Source organism: Rhipicephalus microplus, chromosome 1 (genome assembly GCF_043290135.1).
Source record: "Rhipicephalus microplus isolate Deutch F79 chromosome 1, USDA_Rmic, whole genome shotgun sequence".
Taxonomy (NCBI): Eukaryota; Metazoa; Arthropoda; class Arachnida; order Ixodida; family Ixodidae; genus Rhipicephalus; species Rhipicephalus microplus.
In genome coordinates this window covers 216,387,784-216,406,826 of record NC_134700.1, presented here as the reverse complement: position 1 = coordinate 216,406,826, position 19,043 = coordinate 216,387,784, and the positions used below count along the sequence as shown (strand labels likewise).

At 46.6% G+C, this 19,043-nt stretch overlaps 1 protein-coding gene and 1 long non-coding RNA gene across 3 annotated transcripts in view; both read left to right on the top strand.

Moving 5' to 3' along the window:
- Positions 1 to 3,877: 3,877 nt before the first annotated feature.
- Positions 3,878 to 6,459, top strand: LOC142807651 (uncharacterized). The gene is made up of 3 exons (XM_075891364.1): positions 3,878 to 4,017; positions 5,382 to 5,636; positions 6,139 to 6,459. The coding sequence occupies exons 1-3, from the start codon at positions 4,009 to 4,011 to the stop codon at positions 6,322 to 6,324; spliced, it is 450 nt and encodes a 149-aa protein (XP_075747479.1). The 5' UTR covers positions 3,878 to 4,008; the 3' UTR covers positions 6,325 to 6,459.
- A 5,421-nt stretch (positions 6,460 to 11,880) lies between these two features.
- Positions 11,881 to 19,043, top strand: part of LOC142807635 (uncharacterized) — a 28,759-nt gene continuing 21,596 nt past the window's right edge. Inside the window, exon 1 of one of the 2 annotated variants that reach the window (XR_012894653.1) lies at positions 11,881 to 12,542. This is a non-coding gene — a long non-coding RNA (uncharacterized LOC142807635). Of the gene's footprint in view, positions 12,779 to 19,043 lie in introns of both variants that reach the window. The other variant, XR_012894652.1, reaches the window with a different exon arrangement.

Sequence of the window (19,043 nt, the reverse complement as noted above, 5' to 3'; positions counted from 1 at the left end):
CTAGTGTTGCTATCATCCGTGTTGATGTTGGCATTGTTACACAACTGCAAACCACTGCTCATGTAAAACATATGCTGCTGTCTAACGTACGTGTGTGCGTTGATTCAGAAATATAACAAACATGACTTTATGAGTATCGCTCAATTTAAAAAATTAAAACGTATGAATGCTTCTATAACAGCGATTCCCGAGGTACGTGGGTTCTGGCAAGTTTTCTTTTTTTTTATTGTTCGTGGTGGTAATGAATTTTTGATAGACAGGAAGTTGCTAAAAAGCACAGAGATATATGTATAACGATGGTTAAGTAATACCAATATTAACGCAGCCTAACGGGCAAGCGACCCTTTGCAACGAGCTGTGCAGTTACGTTTCATCAGTCTCATGACACACAGAAATTCATTCATTTCTGGTGTCCTCTTCCTCCATTACTGGAGAAGCCTATTACCGACCGAGCGACGTGTGCACAACGTATACGTTGCCGTATACAGTCGTGCTCCGCCTGTGGTATAAAACTTGCATGCGCTTCGATATCCGCGGCTATATATACGGACCAATCTCGCCCATTGCTTCTTCGGGCGTTAAGAAGGTCTATCTCTAAGTGGCGCCTCGAGGTGCTTCGGAGGCGTTGAAATAAAATAATAATAAAAGAAACACTTTAGAAGCGCTGACGTGAACTTGCCGCGCTCCTAGGCGCCTTCGGTGTGTTAATTTTATTAGCGATTCACCTCTTTGTCGAGCTCGTAGCAGTTCGGGAATGTATGAGCCTCGCTTAGTCGACGAGAGTAGCGTGAAAGATGAATGACCGATGTTAAGTGCGTGTTCGGGTATAGAAGGTGCACCCAATAAATAATTGCAGCGTGCTGAGCACTTCCTCTCGAGGCTGACTATAATTTAGGCGGCACTTGAGCAGTCACTCATATTAGCGCATGCACACAGAAATAGGTGTCTAAACGAACATGTGCACTCACGTGGACTGTACATTATTTTAGCTGCCCTTCTGAGCAAAGTGATGTGCGAGCTCCCATGGTCTCTTTCACTGATACAGTTTAATTCCACTTGTCTTTTCATTACTGTTTGTGCGTTTTTTGTGTACGCGTGTACGTGAAGACACAATATAAATATTTAAGGAGAGGAGGGGGGGAGGGAGAGCCCTGAACCATCCCTGCTTACTCCTCTTGCACGCTCTTGGCGGCCGAAACTGACTACTAGAAAACTAGAACACAGAAACGGCTCTCGGATGTACTTCAGTATATATACTTTTAGGTGGTTTTGACTTGTAGAATATTCAACTAGCGTCACACTTCTGATTGATATGTGGGGTTTAACGTCCCAAAACCACAATATGATTATGAGAGACGCAGCGTCACTCTTCTTTGACTGCACAGTTTGTCCTGTGTTACTATCCAACAGATGAACCACGAGGGGAGTTGGCGAAATAATAAGAGGGTAGACGTAATTTCGGGCTAGTGTCCACGCCTACGCGTGGTCGCTGAATCCACATTCTCGCGACAGCCGTGAATCAGCGCTCATTGAGAATTTCAAAAGGCCGCCTTCATATAATCGCAACATATGGCTCATACTGGTTAGGCAAACAGTTTACGGGTCCAATCAACAGTATCTCATTGGATGGAGCAATCAGAACTTGAGAGTTTGATTACTGAAATGGACGAGTTGGCTTTCAATAATAAGAACAGCGTCATAGCTACACGCGTTCAAGGAAACGCCGATAAAGATGCGGTAAAGGTGTCCGACATTTGCCTTGTTTCGAATGTTTGACATGACATGATGCTGAGGAGGGTTGCCAGAGGTACCACGTGGCTGTCTCTCTGTATGGGTGTACTTGCTGCTTTGACGCGAGGTGCAGTCGAGGCCCAGTATATATGTGCCCACAATATCGGCGCACACAGTGCGCTGTTGCAGGATTGACAAGGAAGCTGGAATAGAACCGAGACAAGAGCCGCGTCTATACATTATACGCGCTTTCACGGCTGCGCGTACAGTGGCAGCGTGGTCTTGTACAGACAATGAAGAGTTCTGCGACATTTAATAGATAATAAACATGAAATTAAGGCACGCCATAAGTGCTATAAAGCATATGCGCTTAAATTTCAGGGCTGATTATACATGCGTGCCTTCAGACAAATGAATTCTCTTCCGATCCGCCCTTTTCCCCTCAAAGAAAATTGTTTTTACAACACCGATTAATAAAATCTACTATCACAGCTGGCATTGAGGGAAAGGAAAAAAACAGAGAGAAAGGGAAACTGAGGGAAGCACTATCAAGATGTTTTTTTTTTAAATAGGCGCATTGAAAATTGTCATTGATTATTAGAGAAAAGCGAAGCGAACGATAAAAAGTGCCAGAAAAGCAGCGAGCTCTATAGCTCTTTTTCCTTTTCCGAAAAGTGAATTCGTGCCAAATGACACTTTTTAGGGACTGGCGTATACCACGAGAAAGCCGCCTACTTGATTATCACACGGTGGTAAGCTGTGGTCTAAATAATATTTCTTCGTACACGAGGCATTCAGCCAGGTTGTATGAGTATCGCTTTGACAACAGTTAGCGTGCAGACACTGTTGTAGAGCCAACGGGTCGAAGTATATGAGGGCACCCTCGAATAGTAAGGGCGCGGAACATGTTCACGGACAATATTTCGGAGCTTCGAAAACGCAGATGATTTTAAACAATCGAATTTCAATTAGTGTTTCTGTAATACTCAAGAGAACTCCTAATTTGGCTGACAAAACGTTTAAGATCCTTGCGTCAGCCGGCGTTGTACGCTGAGACTTGCGGCGCGAATGTTTAACCCTTCGAACCCAGTTACGAATAATTTTTTATGAGTCAAGCCAAATACATGACTAACCTGGGGCTGAGCACGGAAGCATCGGCAGAATTCCGTTTTTTCAAAAAAGAGGGAGGAGGGTACCTTCTTGATTTAAAAGGGAGGGAGGGGGCACAAGCCCGGGGTACCACTCTCATGCTACGCCATTGGCTGAGCAGACAAAGCTCATCTTTCGTATGTGGACGGGTGCACCCCTCTTGCTAGCCACGTTTCGTTTCCCAAATGCCCACGTACAAACAATTCCATAATGTGAGACCTTGTAGCGCATTATAGGATATGATTGCTATATAGCCTGAAATTGAATTGCTAGCTTATAGGACATGTCTACTAGCGGGATTCCATGTTTCTCATTCTCTCGTCACCGTCCCACTTGATGCTACAGTAGTCATGCACCACTGTGCTCGATACAAAGTAGCCCTACTTTGCGCCTGTCGAGCTTTTCGGGAACACGGGCCCGAACGCGCGTCGCTTTTGTCACTCCAAGTGCGCATCCCAAAGCGTCCTCCTCCACAAGGTCCCGCCAGTAGTATAACGCCAGACCATGCACCGCAGAAGGTCGGCGTACTTTACCACCACACGCCCTCCGTGTACACTGACTTGGAATGAATCCAGCGATAACTCGCACCTAGAAACCAGCAGGGGAGTTTGACAGTCGCCTATAGACAATGCAAGTACAAAGACATGCACTGCATTTCGAGGCTGAATAAATCACAAAGAAAGGTAGAGCCGCGGAAGGCGCCGCGGCCTTCCCAAGGACCCGTTGCTCGCGACAGCACGCGCCGGGCAAGCGTGTCAAGAACAAGCGTTACCTAATCGGGCGATATACCCGACCGGGAAAGGCTTAAGCGCCTCAGGCTGATCGCCCGTGCATGCACAGGGGCGCGCCAGCGAAAGCGAACGGCGCCGGACTATCTGATGAACGGGAACCCAACGGGAGCGGCACACGCCCAGCTTCTCGCGCGCATTCCGCGGTCAAGCGGCGAGGGCTTCCTGCGGACAGCCTCGTAGGTCGCGCAGGCGGCCTCCCCACCCGCAGTTGGCCAGCGAGAACCGAATTCGCCCTTGCCGGTCTCTCGCCTTCGACGTCATTGTTCGGGCCACTATATAAGCGGCCGCCGGTCACCGGTGAAGTCGCAGTCTACTGACAATCAGCAGCAGCATCACCATGAACGCCGTAAGTAGAGCCGCGAATGGTCGTGCCTTGGCTCGCTTCAAAACGCTCCGCTCCCTCTGTCGAGGGCCCGCGCCGCGAAAAGCGGCTCGCACTCCACCGGACTCCGCAAGGAGGAACTGTGAGAACGACGGAAGGGTCTAACGGTTTTCCTGCCGCGTTCCAGTGCCAAGCCCCGTCGGAGGCTTATACCGCGGAGCTTTCGAAGCTGGATAACTCCGCCTAGCTCTTTGTCTCATGGTAGTACGGTTTAGTTCACGAAGGGACTGCGCTCTTGTATAGGAATTGCAACAGCAGCATCCACTAACGCAATTGACGCTTACATAGCCGTCTCTAAAGAGTAAAAGTCGTTCTGCCAGCTTAGCAAAAGCAAGAAGGGCAATGGGGAGACAGCAGACGGAAATAATGCGCGGCACAGGATACTCATTTGGCACGTTCGTAACGAACAAAACTAAAAATAACGGCCGCGTTTTAGCGTGAGCGACGTGTTATACTTCTCCCGTCTTTCATTATTTTATCGCTCGCTCGCGTTGTATTGGAACATCAGCTTTTTTCCTCGTCTGCTTCCGCTGTCGCATACATCCTCGATGACGCTAAGTGCATGGCAGGCCCGCCGTCACCGTTGTTGTCGTATAATTACCACCTCGCAACGATCCTCTTTGAGAGCGTGCTCCCGCTTCCGTTTTGCGGACTTTCACGCGCTTCTTTGCCTTTTAGTTTCTTTTTTTTCTCCTCCTTTCATACCGGGATCTCGTTCGTGCCGCGTGTGTGCACGTTCGTCGCGTGGAGAAACAAGATTAGTCTCGAAATCAGGACGCATCGGTCGTTTTCACGCAGGGATGCCGACTCCCTCCGCGGCACTTTACGAGAACGTGTTCTAGTTTGTTTGTTTGTTTGCTTGCCTTTGTTACGTCGTGATGACGCAATGCGACCATTTTCTTCTCTCACGTGCGGAGAAAGAATGCGCGCCGCCGCAATCGATGACACGGAAAGCGCAAATAACGGCCCGATGACACGTGTTCTGCCGCTTACGACACGATACAGCGGTCGTAATTCGAACGTAAGGGCGCTCGTAGCCGTTGGAAGAGCGGAGAGTGAAAGCAACTGCGAGATAGTCAGAAATGAAAGAGATCTGGAAGCGCAGCTTCGTCCGATTGCACGTATCCAGTTTACCGAACGCGGCGACAGTCTCGCTGCTGTTCACAGTTCGCTGTAATGCACGGCGTCACCTCGACACTTCGCTTCAAGAACCTCTTTAGTTTCGCAGTTGATACGTCTTGATCGTTGGTAAAGCACTATCTTAAACGAGGGATCGTATGAAGGTGATGAACAAATGATTGAAAAGGATTCTTTTCTCGCTCTTCCAGCTCACCGCCGTCCTCGTCCTCGCTGTCGCCTACACCGCCAACGCCGGTGGCGTCGCCCTCGGCTATGGTGGCTATGGCGGATATGGCGGATACGGCTACGGCGGATACGGCTACGGACACGGAGGCTATGCCCCCGTGGCTGTTCACGCTGCCCCCGTCGCTGTCGCTGGCCACTACGCCAAGGCTGTCGTGCCCGCCCAGGTCACCAGTGCTGTCACCTACAGGAGCGACGTCTATGCCCCTCGTCTCGCTAAGGTGAGAACGCCGAGCAGCACTAGAGAGTTTGCGCAATGAGTCAGAGCTAAACAACCTCGTAAAGCTATGACATAAAATGAATCTGTTCCTTATTAGGAGTAATACATATGAACCACATCATTGAGTTGACCTGCTAAACCTTGTGTCTGAACCATGAACCTGAGCATCGTATGAACATAACCCTGCACATAAACCTTATATCTAAACGCTGTATGTATGTCCAGAAATCTTGAAGGTACATGCAACTGTTCATAAAAGCAGACTGTAGCACACAAGCATAATGTAAAGGCTGGTGCGAGGAAAATAACCCGCCCTCCCAGCTGACGACTCTTGTGCGTTCCGGGACGCCTACAGTATCAAAGACTCTGTCATGTATGTTGGTGCTTATATAGTACGCAGTACATGTTTGGAATAGACGTCAAAACTGTGGGTCCCACTGTTTGACTAGGGAGCTCACTCAGCGCGAACGATCTGTTCATGCTCGTCTTCATTTGTGTCGCAGGTCGTCGCTGCTCCCGTCGCCCACGTCGCTGCTCCCGTCGCCGTCGCCGCCCCCGTCGCTGTCGGCTACGGACACGGCTATGGTGGATATGGTGGCTACGGACTTGGTCTCGGCTATGGTTACGGCCACGGCTACGGACTCGGATACGGCCTCGGATACGGTCTCGGATACGGTTACAAGCACTAAGGTTAAGCGCCCTAGTCCCTATTTTTAGACCTCTACAACAAGTTCAAGCGCATGACTTTAGGCGACCTGTACTGCCCGCGGGTTCAATAAACATATCGGGCGTATCACCATCACGCCCTTGGGCACAAAGCAAAACGTGTGGTTGTCACTTTCTCTTTTTTTTTATTTCTGCGGCGAAAAACGAGTGTCATCAAAAACGTCATAGCAACAGAAATGCCTGACGTACAGATTGTACACGCAAAACTTACACCTCATAACATCCATTTACTGAAGAAAATACTTCGGGCGCCTGGCCCCACAGCTCGTCGGCTCAAGGGGCCGCAAGAGCATTTCAGTTACTGAATGCAACCGAAGCGAGCACCCCCTGTAATTCGGTGCAAAGGGTGCGTTGTGACACGTGTTCACTGATGATTTTTTTTTCATTTCTTTCCCAATCCCTTTTTACCCCTCATCTCCTACCCCGAGGTATATAGAGTAGCAATATGAACGTAGTCTAGTTAGACTCCCTGCCTTTCTTGTACCCCTCCTCTCTCTCTTCTCTTCATCTCTCTCCGCTCCCACTCTCTTATATATGTGGCTCACTCAGGATGTCAAAAACGTCCTGACACGGTGAGGCCTCGTGGACGTGTACAGTGAAGAACATTAGTATGCAAACATTAAGTGCGATATCGTATACTGCGCAACCCGGTCCAAGTCGACCTAACTCACGACAACAGTTTTTTTTTTCCTTGTGACGTCCTTGGAAGATATATGACGTTGGGCACTTAATGTATATTCACAAACAAACAATTAGACGGACGTTCTACTTCGAAGCTGCTCGCAGCGAAGGACGAGAAAAACGAGGCCAACCGATTGACCAGAACCTCGAAGGCCGCATTTTCGAACCACGCCCCGTGCATGGCCACCGTGCCAGAAGGAACGGCGGGACGCACATTTCACTTCATCGTTGCAAGATCATTTCCGTGCCGTACATTCCCATAACACGTTCAGTTATCTGCGAGTGCGGGTAGAGACCTTGTTCACGGATATCGTGCACTCGTGGAAAGCACGTGGGCGTGGCCTCGGGAAGGGCTTGAGCAATGGCTGCAGGCGGCACTGCGAGCAGTCTGACTTATAAGCAGAGCAAAAGTATGGTTACTTAAAGACTTGAGCTGCGATAAACATCGGCTGCGGAAATGTCCTGCCGGATGGAAAGAACAAAGTATACTAGTCCTGATAAGCCTGATAAGTCTACTAGTCCTGATAAGCTATTGCAGACTCACTCGCTGCAGTTCGAGTAAAGACCCAAAACTAACCAAAACCAAGAAGACAAGGAGACAGTTCCTGTGAATTGCGTACCGCATTCGCGTTCACGTGGCCTTGCGAACAGTGTGGACTCCCAACGTGACACATATGAACATTCGACTCGTAGATCAACTATACTCGGCCTACGATCAAACAGCGTGGACCCCAGGGAGTGAGCGCTAAGCCAAGCTCACTTTTGTGGACAGAAGCCATATAGGTGCGTCGGTCGAAAATTGATTTATATCAGTGTAAATAACAAGCTGAGAAGTAGGACAAGTAACTGAGGAGGCGTAGAAGGGAACATAATTCGACTCAGTCTAAAGTTATCCCGCACATTATTTTGTCACATACCATACCCTGTGTGCTACTTTGGCGTAGGCTTGTTCACGAGCTAAGTTTAACGGTGGACTTCAAAGGCTTCTCTTTTGTAGTAAAGACATTGCCGCATCCGTCTGCAACCTTTGACAGACCGTGGCGGCCATTTGCACAAGCTGGCCGCGCGTCGACAGCTTTGGTACTTTACAGTTGGGAGGTTTCTACAATGAAATCCGCCAAATTTCATCATCGGGAAGGACTTCTACAAATAAACCGTCCATGAGCTGGCTCAACGCAGAGCGAACGCGTCTGTGCCTGTAAAGAACCATATATAGACCAGTCCTGCTGTTTCTATGACGCAATATTGCGGATACTGCGTCCCTAACCGCCGCTTGCGCCATCCTTGATGCATTGCGGTATACAGATGGCGCGTCGTGATACGGCCCAAAGGCTTTTCCCATATGAGCCACCCAAAGAGAAAGCTTAGATTTAATTTTCTGCCGTCCTATTAATCTGGCACGCGCAACCACGTCCGCGGTAGAAGAGTAATCCCCGAGGTTGACAAAAGGGGGCTATCATGAGCGCGCATGGCATGGCCCGAAGTCAAGCGAGGCGCAACTCCGGTATCGCCATCATTCTTTCTTCGGTTGCGACCAAGAGGAAGTACAGAGGACGACTGGGGAACCATCGAATCACGAAAGTATAGAACGCACGCGATGCCTTGACGCGTGGCTTCTCCGTCGCTCAAAGCCACATTCGCGGAGGCCATCGGGAAGAACGAAACCGAAACAAAGCGCGCAAGAAGAAACGTGAACAATGAAAGACCGTTTCCTTTGCCGCAGCGGAGTAAGAGAGGCTTATAGATGTTTCGGTCATCAGTTATGGTCATCAATCGTAAGCGAGGAAAAACTGCGAGGCAATAGGGAAGCGCTTCTGGAAAAGAAAGGAGCAGCGAGTGTTCGTGTGGATGGAGGGAAAGGCTAGGGAGAGAGAGAAAAAAGTGGAGGGGGGTTTCGCTTTATCGTTGCGGGTATAGCGATAACAAATTAAGAGCACTTAAGGAAGATCTACGACGCACCGTAAAACAAACAGCGCAATGACAAAGGGGGTCCACGAAAAACGACCACGCATCGAACGGCCGGAAAGATACTCGCAGTCCAATGACGCACGTCTCCCGTATATTGCAAATAGCAGTGAGCGCCACAACCCTCAACATTTTTTCTCCTTTTTTTTTTTCCGCGAGAGGGCGGCCCCGCAGAACGAACGTTATAGGTCACTTTGCGAGCGTGATGGCGCTAGCGCAGGCGCACGCGAGATGCAGGGGCGGTTCCCGGAAGGAACAAGAGTTTTGGCTTCGGCAGAGATCAGTAGTGCCGGAGCCTGAGCATTCTTTTACGACGTTTCGAAAAGCAAAAAACTATCTACACCGACTGCGGACGAAATGAGATAACGAGCTGGCTCATTCGATTCGCGTGGTATATAGAAGGCAATGGGAACCGCTATACAGCGGCGGGATGTACGCTGGAGCTACAGACATTAAGCGGGTGTACGTATCGATCCGCGGACGAAGACAACTCTTTACATCATTCCCAATTTTTTCGTATATTTGTATAAGAAGAGGTTTTGGAAGGTGATTACTTATGCAGTTCTTCTTTAACAGTCGACGCTGACTAAAGAGCTATGTACACATACAGCTTCTCGAGCAGCAACATTGAAGCGCACGCTCTTAATCAGGTCCTGCGTGGAGTACCGGATAGAGCTTGGCAAGGAGACTTTCCTGGTTATATAGCAAGCACTTTAACCAGAAACTGATTAAGAATGCGCAGAAGAGCGAAAAAAGCAATCATGGAGAGTAGCCAACTCAGACGCCACAATCAAATGAAAATAGATCTCGCGAATCCATTCATTTGTTCAGCTATAGAAAAAAAAAAACACTGGTAATTTGATGGATACAATGGCAAAATCAGGAAAACGGAAGTCACTATAGTATATACATTGTCGCTGTAGCTCACTATAGAACGCAGACTAACCATCTGAACCCTAATGATTAAACTTTTATTTTCCTGGATTTCGCAGGTTGAACGGGTTTCTTAGCTAGGATTACATTCCCAAAATAGTACTATATTGCTTAAGACGCATAATCCCGGCGGCTCTCGCCTCACGTTATAGCCACCAAGTATTGGCCGGTCGTGAGATAGTGCGTTAGCGATAGGAAAGGAACCGAGCTAAGCAAAAATGAATAGCCTTCGATTATTTAGTCTTGCAGGCTGTTGTCTTTTATTCCAACCATTCGATTACGACAAGACGGAAAGGTGTAAACGGACAAGAGCGGGAAACATCGATGCACTATGATGCGCATCTTTTCGCGATTAAGGTATGCAGACGGCTCGTAAACGGTATATGCGTACGTCACGAATGAAAGTATTAAATGGCTCATAGAGAGAGAGAGAGAGAAATAAACGTTTATTTAGAAACATTCTTTCGAGCGAGGCCCTGTGTCACCCTAAAGTGGAAGGGTTCCCTAGTCCAGGAACCCTCTGGCTTCGACTGCCCTCTTGGCCCAGGCGACGAGTTGTCGCTGGTCTTCCAGGTCTTCGAGGACGAGCTTGGCCTCGCACGTTTCCATAAGGTGGTCATTGTTTAACAATTTTTATTTGTTTGCATAATGACATTATTCATACGCGGTGCCTTCAACTTGGAGGAGGAGGAAAGAACTTTATTAAAGAAAAAAATGGCAAGATGCTCAAGAATTGTCTTCTTCACCTAGGTGGCACCTTAGCAGTGTGGTCTTACACTGAACTTGGAAAAAAATCATTTTTGTGCATTTCCGAGACGTTCGTATCTCGAAAAAGCTTGTGTATGCACCTATTGTAAAAAACATCTGCCAACAGTCATCTACTGTCAAAACATTTCCCTACCTAATTTTCCAAATATGGAGAGGAAACACATATAGAACAGGTAAGGCATTCAACTCAAAAAGCGTCTCATTAGTCCGACTTTCTACCCTGAACGAAGGACACAAGAAAGAGGAAACAAAGGGGAAATAAAACTGGCTAGATGGGAATAGAGTGAGCATTGCACGTTCACAGTCCATGGGAGTCGACATCATTTTGTTTTGGGGGAAGGGGGGGTGCAACGCCAGATGAATCACTGCTGGGGAAGGGGGGGAGACGTTGGTGTAGCTTGGGTGGGGGCAAGTGCTGGTGTGGTTTGAGGGAAGCAAGTGCCCTTTTCGCACGGCCATGCCGACGCTCGTGGCACTGTCTACACATAGGAGACGGCGCCAACTCGTGCAACACATGCGCAAAACTGATGCAGAACGCGCGCCATCTGTGAAGGAATGTACACCCCAGTTCAGTGAAACCATGAAGCATTGTGTCACGGCATCATAACCAGACAACTCTATAGATTATCGAGGCTTTGAACCTACCAAGAAAAATGCGTCAGCTTGCCGTCTGTAGCGTGCAAAATACAGAAATCTTATGCTTGAAAAGGTAGACATATCGAATTCGGAGCAATTGTCACGCGTTGTCACGCGTCGTGCGTCGGCGGGCGATGTCCACACCCGCACTGTGCATGCTCGCGCCTCGCGTATCATGCCGCATGCTTGCGTCTCGTGTCAACTGTTTGCTCCCTCTCTCTCTCTCTCTCATCTCGCAAGGCCGACGCAGGCAGCATCTGCTAGTAAAAACCATAGAGTTTCTTAATATACACTAGAGGGAACTCTGGCGCTAGTGTCTATGAGAGCTGCAACACACGGCACTTCAGCGAGCATGGGAATGATGGGTAGTACACACATTTGTCTAATTTTCGTGCTTCTGGCCTGTTTCTGGTTCCGTGTTGGTTCGTGTGGCTTGGAGCTGTTTTTTCACGAAAACATAAATTAGAAAATGAGCACCGTTTGCGCTTCACAACCTTATTCTTTTAGGCTTGCCATTTTAGGACACACGGGTGGCGGCGGCGGCGGTGAAAGGACGTTCGCCTAATCAGCTCTTTTTGCTTACCCAGACTACCTGAAAACGGTTGCCGTGGCTACGGAATCACATCTTGACGTCACTGAGCCTGCGGAAGTGTTTACGTGTTTCCGGCGTCGACATCGTACCTGGACACACGGGTGGCGGCGGCGGCGGTGAAAGGACGTTCGCCTAATCAGCTCTTTTTGCTTACCCAGACTACCTGAAAACGGTTGCCGTGGCTACGGAATCACATCTTGACGTCACTGAGCCTGCGGAAGTGTTTACGTGTTTCCGGCGTCGACATCGTACCTGGACACACGGGTGGCGGCGGCGGCGGTGAAAGGACGTTCGCCTAATCAGCTCTTTTTGCTTACCCAGGTTGGTGTCCTGCATTTCGGCGGCCGGTGCTTTAGGGTTCCTGCCTTGTTGGAATCGTTGCGCTGGAGCCATTTATCAAAGCGGCGCTCCTTTACAACGTTCAAATTTCCTCCATTTATTAGACTACCTGAAAACGGTTGCCGTGGCTACGGAATCACATCTTGACGTCACTGAGCCTGCGGAAGTGTTTACGTGTTTCCGGCGTCGACATCGTACCTGGACACACGGGTGGCGGCGGCGGCGGTGAAAGGACGTTCGCCTAATCAGCTCTTTTTGCTTACCCAGGTTGGTAAATTCGCTTATTTCTCAATACCGCCTTACCGCTGCCGCCGTTGCCACCGTGTTTCAGTGCTTTGCTGAGTTCTCTGTGCATAATGTGCCTTTTTCCTAATTGAATGCTCCCGAATTGAGTGCGAACTGAGTGCTACTGTGAATGCCTGGACAACGTACCATGACAAGCACGTGCCAGTCTTGTGATGAGCCCCTCCCCTGTGATGGGCGTGTCCTGAAGTGCAACGAATGTGAGTCCTCTTACCATGTTGGCAGTTGTTCTGGCTGGTCGGAGACGACATTTAAGACTAAAGGAGAGAGCGGTCGCAGGGCATGGCGATGTGCTGCTTGCCGTTCATCTAAAGCGAAAAGTGGGGAGAAAACTAGCATGGACTCTGAGTTAACCATTTGCCTGGCAGATATAACTAGGAGGCTTGATGCTTTAGCAGGGCTGCCGGCTCAGGTTGGTGAGATTAAGGTCTCAATCCAGCTGTTGTCACAAAAGTACGATGACATCTTGAACTGTCAAGCTAAGCAGGAAAAGGACATTAGTAGCTTAAACAGACGCGTTGGGAAATTAGAGGCGGACTGCACCTCAAGTGATATTCAACAACTGAAAGCTACGGTGAATGATCTCGAGTTTCGTAGTCGGAGACTAAACATAGAAGTTCACGGCATCCGGGTTACGCCAGACGAGAATTTGCTGTGTAAGTTGAATGATGTGGCCAAGATTGCTAACCTGCCAGAGCTGACTGGGAATGACATCGCCGCTATCCACAGACTTCCGGCAAAGCCAAACAAAACACCCGGAATTATAGTTCGATTTGCCCAGCAATCAATTCGTGATAAGTGGCTAGGAAGGCGGAAAGCCCTAAGAGATGCTTCGAATGTTTCGATCACTGAAAACATGACCCAGCAAAACAGAGAGCTGCTGCGCAACGCAAAAGACTGGGCACAGAACAATGGCTATCGTTTTTCATGGCACTGCAACGGCAAGATTCTCGTTAGGAAAAGAGAGGGTGATAGCGCGGTTGTCATTCGTCGTTTGGGTGACCTTGATAAGCTGTGATACTGTTACCCCGCATTGCATTGTTACTTCCTGATATTCTTTTGATACTCGTCTTAACATGTTTCCCTTAACCGCACCTATAGACCTTATTAATCTTAAAAACTTGTATGACACTTGTTGTGAAAAAAGCCTCAGTTGCGTTCATTTCAACCTTAGATCGGGAAGGAATAAACAGGATGAGCTCGAATATTTTTTTAGTGAAGCACAAGTAAATTTCGACGTTGTGATGTTTTCGGAAACGTGGTTTGCTTCGGAAGATGATGTATTTACGTTTCCAACTTATAAATCATACTACATGAACCGCACAGGCAAAAGGGGTGGTGGCGTAGCTATGCTAATCTCAAGTAAAATAGACTGTGAATTGATGTCTGAATTCTCCTGCATTTCTCCTCTATATGAAATACTCACTGTTAGATGTGGTACATCAGTGTTTTGTGTATGTTACCGCCCTCCATCAAATAATGTCCGTTTGTTTTTTTCTTTTTTAGACTCACTGTTAGAATTTGTGAGTGAAAAAAAATATGCCTTGATTTTAGGTGGTGACCTCAACATCAACATGTTAGCTGAGAGCAGTGTTAAATTAGAACTTGAATCAATGTTAAGCTCGCATTATTGTCAAAATGTTATAACGGCTCCTACGCGAATCACTTCACAGTCATCAACACTCTTAGATCTTTTTATAACAAACTTTGATACTTCCCTTGTTACGGCTGGCACTTTGATTTACAATATTAGTGACCACATGCCTGTATTTATGTTTGTTAACCAACTCAATAACGTACCCAAACAAGTGCGTGCAGAATTTTCCTATAGACTTATAAATCCTGAAACACTAACCCTCTTTAGAGAGCGCTTAGGCAGAACCGACTGGAGCAATGTGTTCGCAGCGAGTGCCGCCAATTTGGCATACGATTTGTTTATGAACAAGTTCACCGAAATATACCTTCAATGTTTTCCCCTAAAGTCATTTAAAACATTTAAAAAAAGTCGGAAACCTTGGGTAAATAAAGAATGCCTTAAGCTTATAAGAAAGCGGGACCAATTGTTCAAGGCATTTATTGTGAGTAAGTCCCCTGAAGCCCTCAAAGCATTTAAAAAGCACCGAAACTTTGTCACCAAACGCCTTCGTGATGAAAAGAAACTATATTATTCGAACCTGTTTAACTCAACGCAAGGGCGTACAGAAAACGTTTGGAAGGCAATTAACAGTACGCTTAATAATCCACCGGAGGAATTAACCAAAATTGTGAAAGATGGTACAGAAATTCAAGGGCCTGATTTAGCTGATGCATTTAACGACTTCTTTTTGTCAGTTGGCGGCCCTACAACCAGTAGTACTTCTTTAAAATATATGAATATTCGAAATAACCAAACAATATTTCTAGAGCCAATTTCAGAGAGTGAATTAGTAGCGACATTTTTGACACTCAGTAATAGCAAAGCCACTGACGCGGACAATATTCAGATGAAACCTGTTAAGTATGTTATTGACATACTAGCACCCTGTCTTGCCTACATTTTTAACATATGTTTGTCCACAGGACATTTCCCGCGAAACATGCAGATAGCAAAAGTGACAGTTATCTATAAAAAGGGTCCCAGAAATGACATGTCCAACTACCGCCCTATATCGATTCTACCTGTATTCTCTAAGGGTCTGGAAAAAATAATTTTGAAACGTTTGAACTCTTTTACTGACAAGTTCAACTTGATTACTTCAGCGCAGTATGGCTTCCGGAAAAATAAATCTACTGAGCTCGCGCTACTGGCACAAAAAGAATACATTCTAGAGAATTTTGAATCCCGAAATATGGTACTCGGTCTTTTTCTTGATTTCTCAAAAGCCTTTGACCTCATTAATCATAAAATTCTCCTACAAAAGTTGGACCATTACGGTATAAGAGGCGTTGCACACAAATTAATCACTTCATACTTGCAACACCGAACTCAATTCGTCGTAATTCAAGGCAAATATTCCGCAACAAAATCCATTAAAACAGGCGTCCCGCAGGGAAGCATTTTGGGACCGTTTCTCTTTATACTTTACGTTAATGAGATAGTTCGTATTGATGAATCTGCCCATTACATTATGTATGCTGACGACACAAGTTTGTTTTTTTCAAGCAGATGTAGCAGCGATCTAGGTAGCCGAGCGAATAACGCACTGTCTAAAATTAACACATGGGCCCAAGAAAACTCTCTAAAACTAAACATAAAAAAAACAAAAGCTGTTCTATTTCACCCCCGCCACACACAAGTTCAGTTTCCCATCATTTCGTTAAATAATTTAGAAATTGAAGTCGTCAAAAGTTTTAAATCATTAGGCGTGTATTTTTCACAAAACATGACATGGGATGATCACGTGAACCATATTATTACTAAACTATCTCGTATAATCGGCGTCATGCGCCGTCATTGCTACTATTTTCCTGTTTCTGTAAACATGCTCATATATAACTCGTTGTTTTCTTCATTATTGAATTATGCCTTTCTTGTATGGTCCACAACGACAACTGTAAACGTTTGCAAACTTACCATCTTGCAAAAGAAAGCTTTGCGTCTTGCCTCTAAATTACCACATCGCAGCCACACAGCAGAATTGTTTAAAAAACACTACATCATTCAGGTTGCATCAATATACGATTATAAACTAAGCCGTTTATATAAGTTCGGTTTATTGAAAAATAATGATACGATTGCTAGAATAGCCAGGTTAGAGAAAAATTTTCCTGCTTATAATGTACGTCAACCTGAAGTGTGGCATATATCAAAATGTAGAACGAAATACGGAAATCAAATGTTAAAGTTTCAACTGCCTACACTTCTAAACCGCATAATTAGGGAACATAACATTGATATATCTAGCATATCACCAAAAAAATTGCGATTAGTGTTTATATAATAATGTGATCTAGCGACTACCTCGGTGATCTTTCATTGTAATCTTTCATTGTTTCTTTCTTTAGTGCACATTGTGAAACACTTTTATTTTGGTTGTCCTTAGCCGCACGTCTTTCTGTGCTACCCTGTGTACTAGGGGGTCAGGGCTTCTCAAGCTGTTCTCACAGCTTTTACCTGCCCTCCTCGTAACATGTATTTTGTTGTTGCGGAATAAATTTCAATTTCAATTTCAATTTCGAATCAAGTCACTAAGTTCAAAAGGGTTCGTTCTTTCTTTCAAAACACAACTGAAACACAGCAATAAACGAAGCCGCAAGTACGATTCGCCGCCCGCAAGTACGAAGACTAGGCAAATGTGTGTACTACCCATCATTCCCATCGTCGCTGAACGGTCGCAGCGCCAGAGTGCCCTCTAGTTAATTTTGGAAACTGTATGGTAAAAACATCTGACCTCCACGCCCCCTAGTAAAGATCAGTGGCTAAAACCGACTGCTCGAACTGCAAAACCGTTCACTGGCCACCCCGTATAGGCACCCGACAGTGGGCCAGAGGGCGCGACGAAGCTCTTTGGGCTGCCTCAGCATTGTTGGTACCGGCCGCCAGGGATACTAAGAAAATGAAACGCTCGCTGAACACAGTGACACGCTGAAGTGTCAGTGCCCTTCTTGGCACGTTTCCAAACGACGCTTCCTGGGCGCTTACATAATCAGCTATGACCACTTGCTCACAACTCAAAAATAAAATGATATGCACGTGCAAGTTAGGTTTTGCTGCGTGTATACTCGCTAGGCTACGCATTGGAAGACTCGATTTTGCTGCGCTTACCTGCTGGGCTGTGTGTTCTGGCGCTACCATCAGATCTCGTAAACTGCACTGCCGGGTGCCTATATGTAGGCACTGGATCGCACATCAGCGTCTTACCACTCACTGAAGGCAACGCTTCTCTTTCATTCAATAAGTAAGAATAATAAAGACAAATAACAATTAAGCATTCCCATACCAGACCCAACTACGCAACATTTCTATACCGTTATCGGCGACTGCGTGGTAAATAGTCGACCTAACGAATTCCTAATACGCAGATTTCAAATGCGGCAGGTGTTCACGGCAGGACCATTAACGTGTTCGCAACAGTGACAACAAAGACAAGTACCCTTCGAAACTGAGTAATGCACGGATAATTGGAATGGATGCGAAAGCATCTCGGCTCAAAAACGTCGTTTATGTTCCATGTCAGGCAACAAAGCTTTTCATATGCCTCATTATTTTGCAGGAATTCCTTGCATCATTTGTTTTCACATCTATGTGTGTACAGTGGGGAGGGACGCACCGTTATTTCATTATTTACAGAGCATCGGCTTATAGGCCACAGGAATTAACGTTGTCTTTACTGAACTGCGCACACAGAGAGACGAAGTAAGCTTTTCAACTCATCATTTTTCGCTCCGGGTGGCGCAAGGAGCGGCAGGGTACACTAACCTTTTCGGAAATGCTACGCACCTGTGGTCGATCACATTCGCTAATGTGACCAGCAGCTGACGTGGCCGCAATTCTTTCTCGCGAGATCGTTTTGTAATAGTTCCTTTGTCCCCGGTGCACGAACTTACCAAAGGTGTTCGTTCATATATAGAAATTGGCTGGCAACCCTCGTGAGAAAACACGCCTGGAATCAGGCACTGGCTGGAATATGTAGGTACGCGAAATATTATCGTCATACGGAACCAAAATTAGCCCTAAAGAACTCTTGAGATAATGCTACAGAAAACGTATAATACGTGAGCCTTCCGTTATCTCAGGCTGACCGGCGCTTTCCGTAGATGCGCTTAAAGCTGCGACGAAAAACACATATGATTGATTGATATATGGGGTTTAACGTCCCAAAACCACTAAATAATTATGAGAGACGCCGTAGTGGAGGGCTCCGGAAATTTAGACCACCTGGGGTTCTTTAACGTGCACCCAAATCTGAGCACACGGGCCTACAACATTTCCGCCTCCATCGGAAATGCAGCCGCCGCAGCCGGGATTCGAACCCGCGCTCTGCGGGTCAGCAGCCGAGTACCTTAGCCACTAGACCACCGCGGCGGGGCGAAAAAAAAAACACATATGACAGAATGGCACACGCAAAGAGTATTTCAATAAATCACGCTTATTAATTAATCTATTTTATATTACTCAATCAATTATTTATTTCATAAGTAGTAATGAAGTAATGATAAATTAATGTGCGTAAGAATTGTTTGTAAGAGCACTTTGTAGTCACTTGGTAAGCTGAACATTTTGATGAAGGCGGTAAACTGATCACTAAGGACGAACAGATAGCCAATTATGAACATTGTGTGTCTACATTGACAATTGATCTTTAATCCCGTCTAAATGTAATGAAGTCAGGTGGAACGTAATTCATACCTGTACTTTAACCGCTACCTTACGAACTAACGATTCATGCCGCATAACTATCGGCCGAACATCTTCGCGTGACCGCATTCAAAAACCATTTTTAATGCTCGAAAAAATGGGCTCAATTTGCATTCGGCACGTCGTTA

Coding starts and splice junctions, on each gene's coding strand:
- LOC142807651 (XM_075891364.1), top strand. Junction 5,637..6,138: donor ATGCCCCTCGTCTCGCTAAG/GTGAGAACGCCG, acceptor TTTGTGTCGCAG/GTCGTCGCTGCTCCCGTCGC.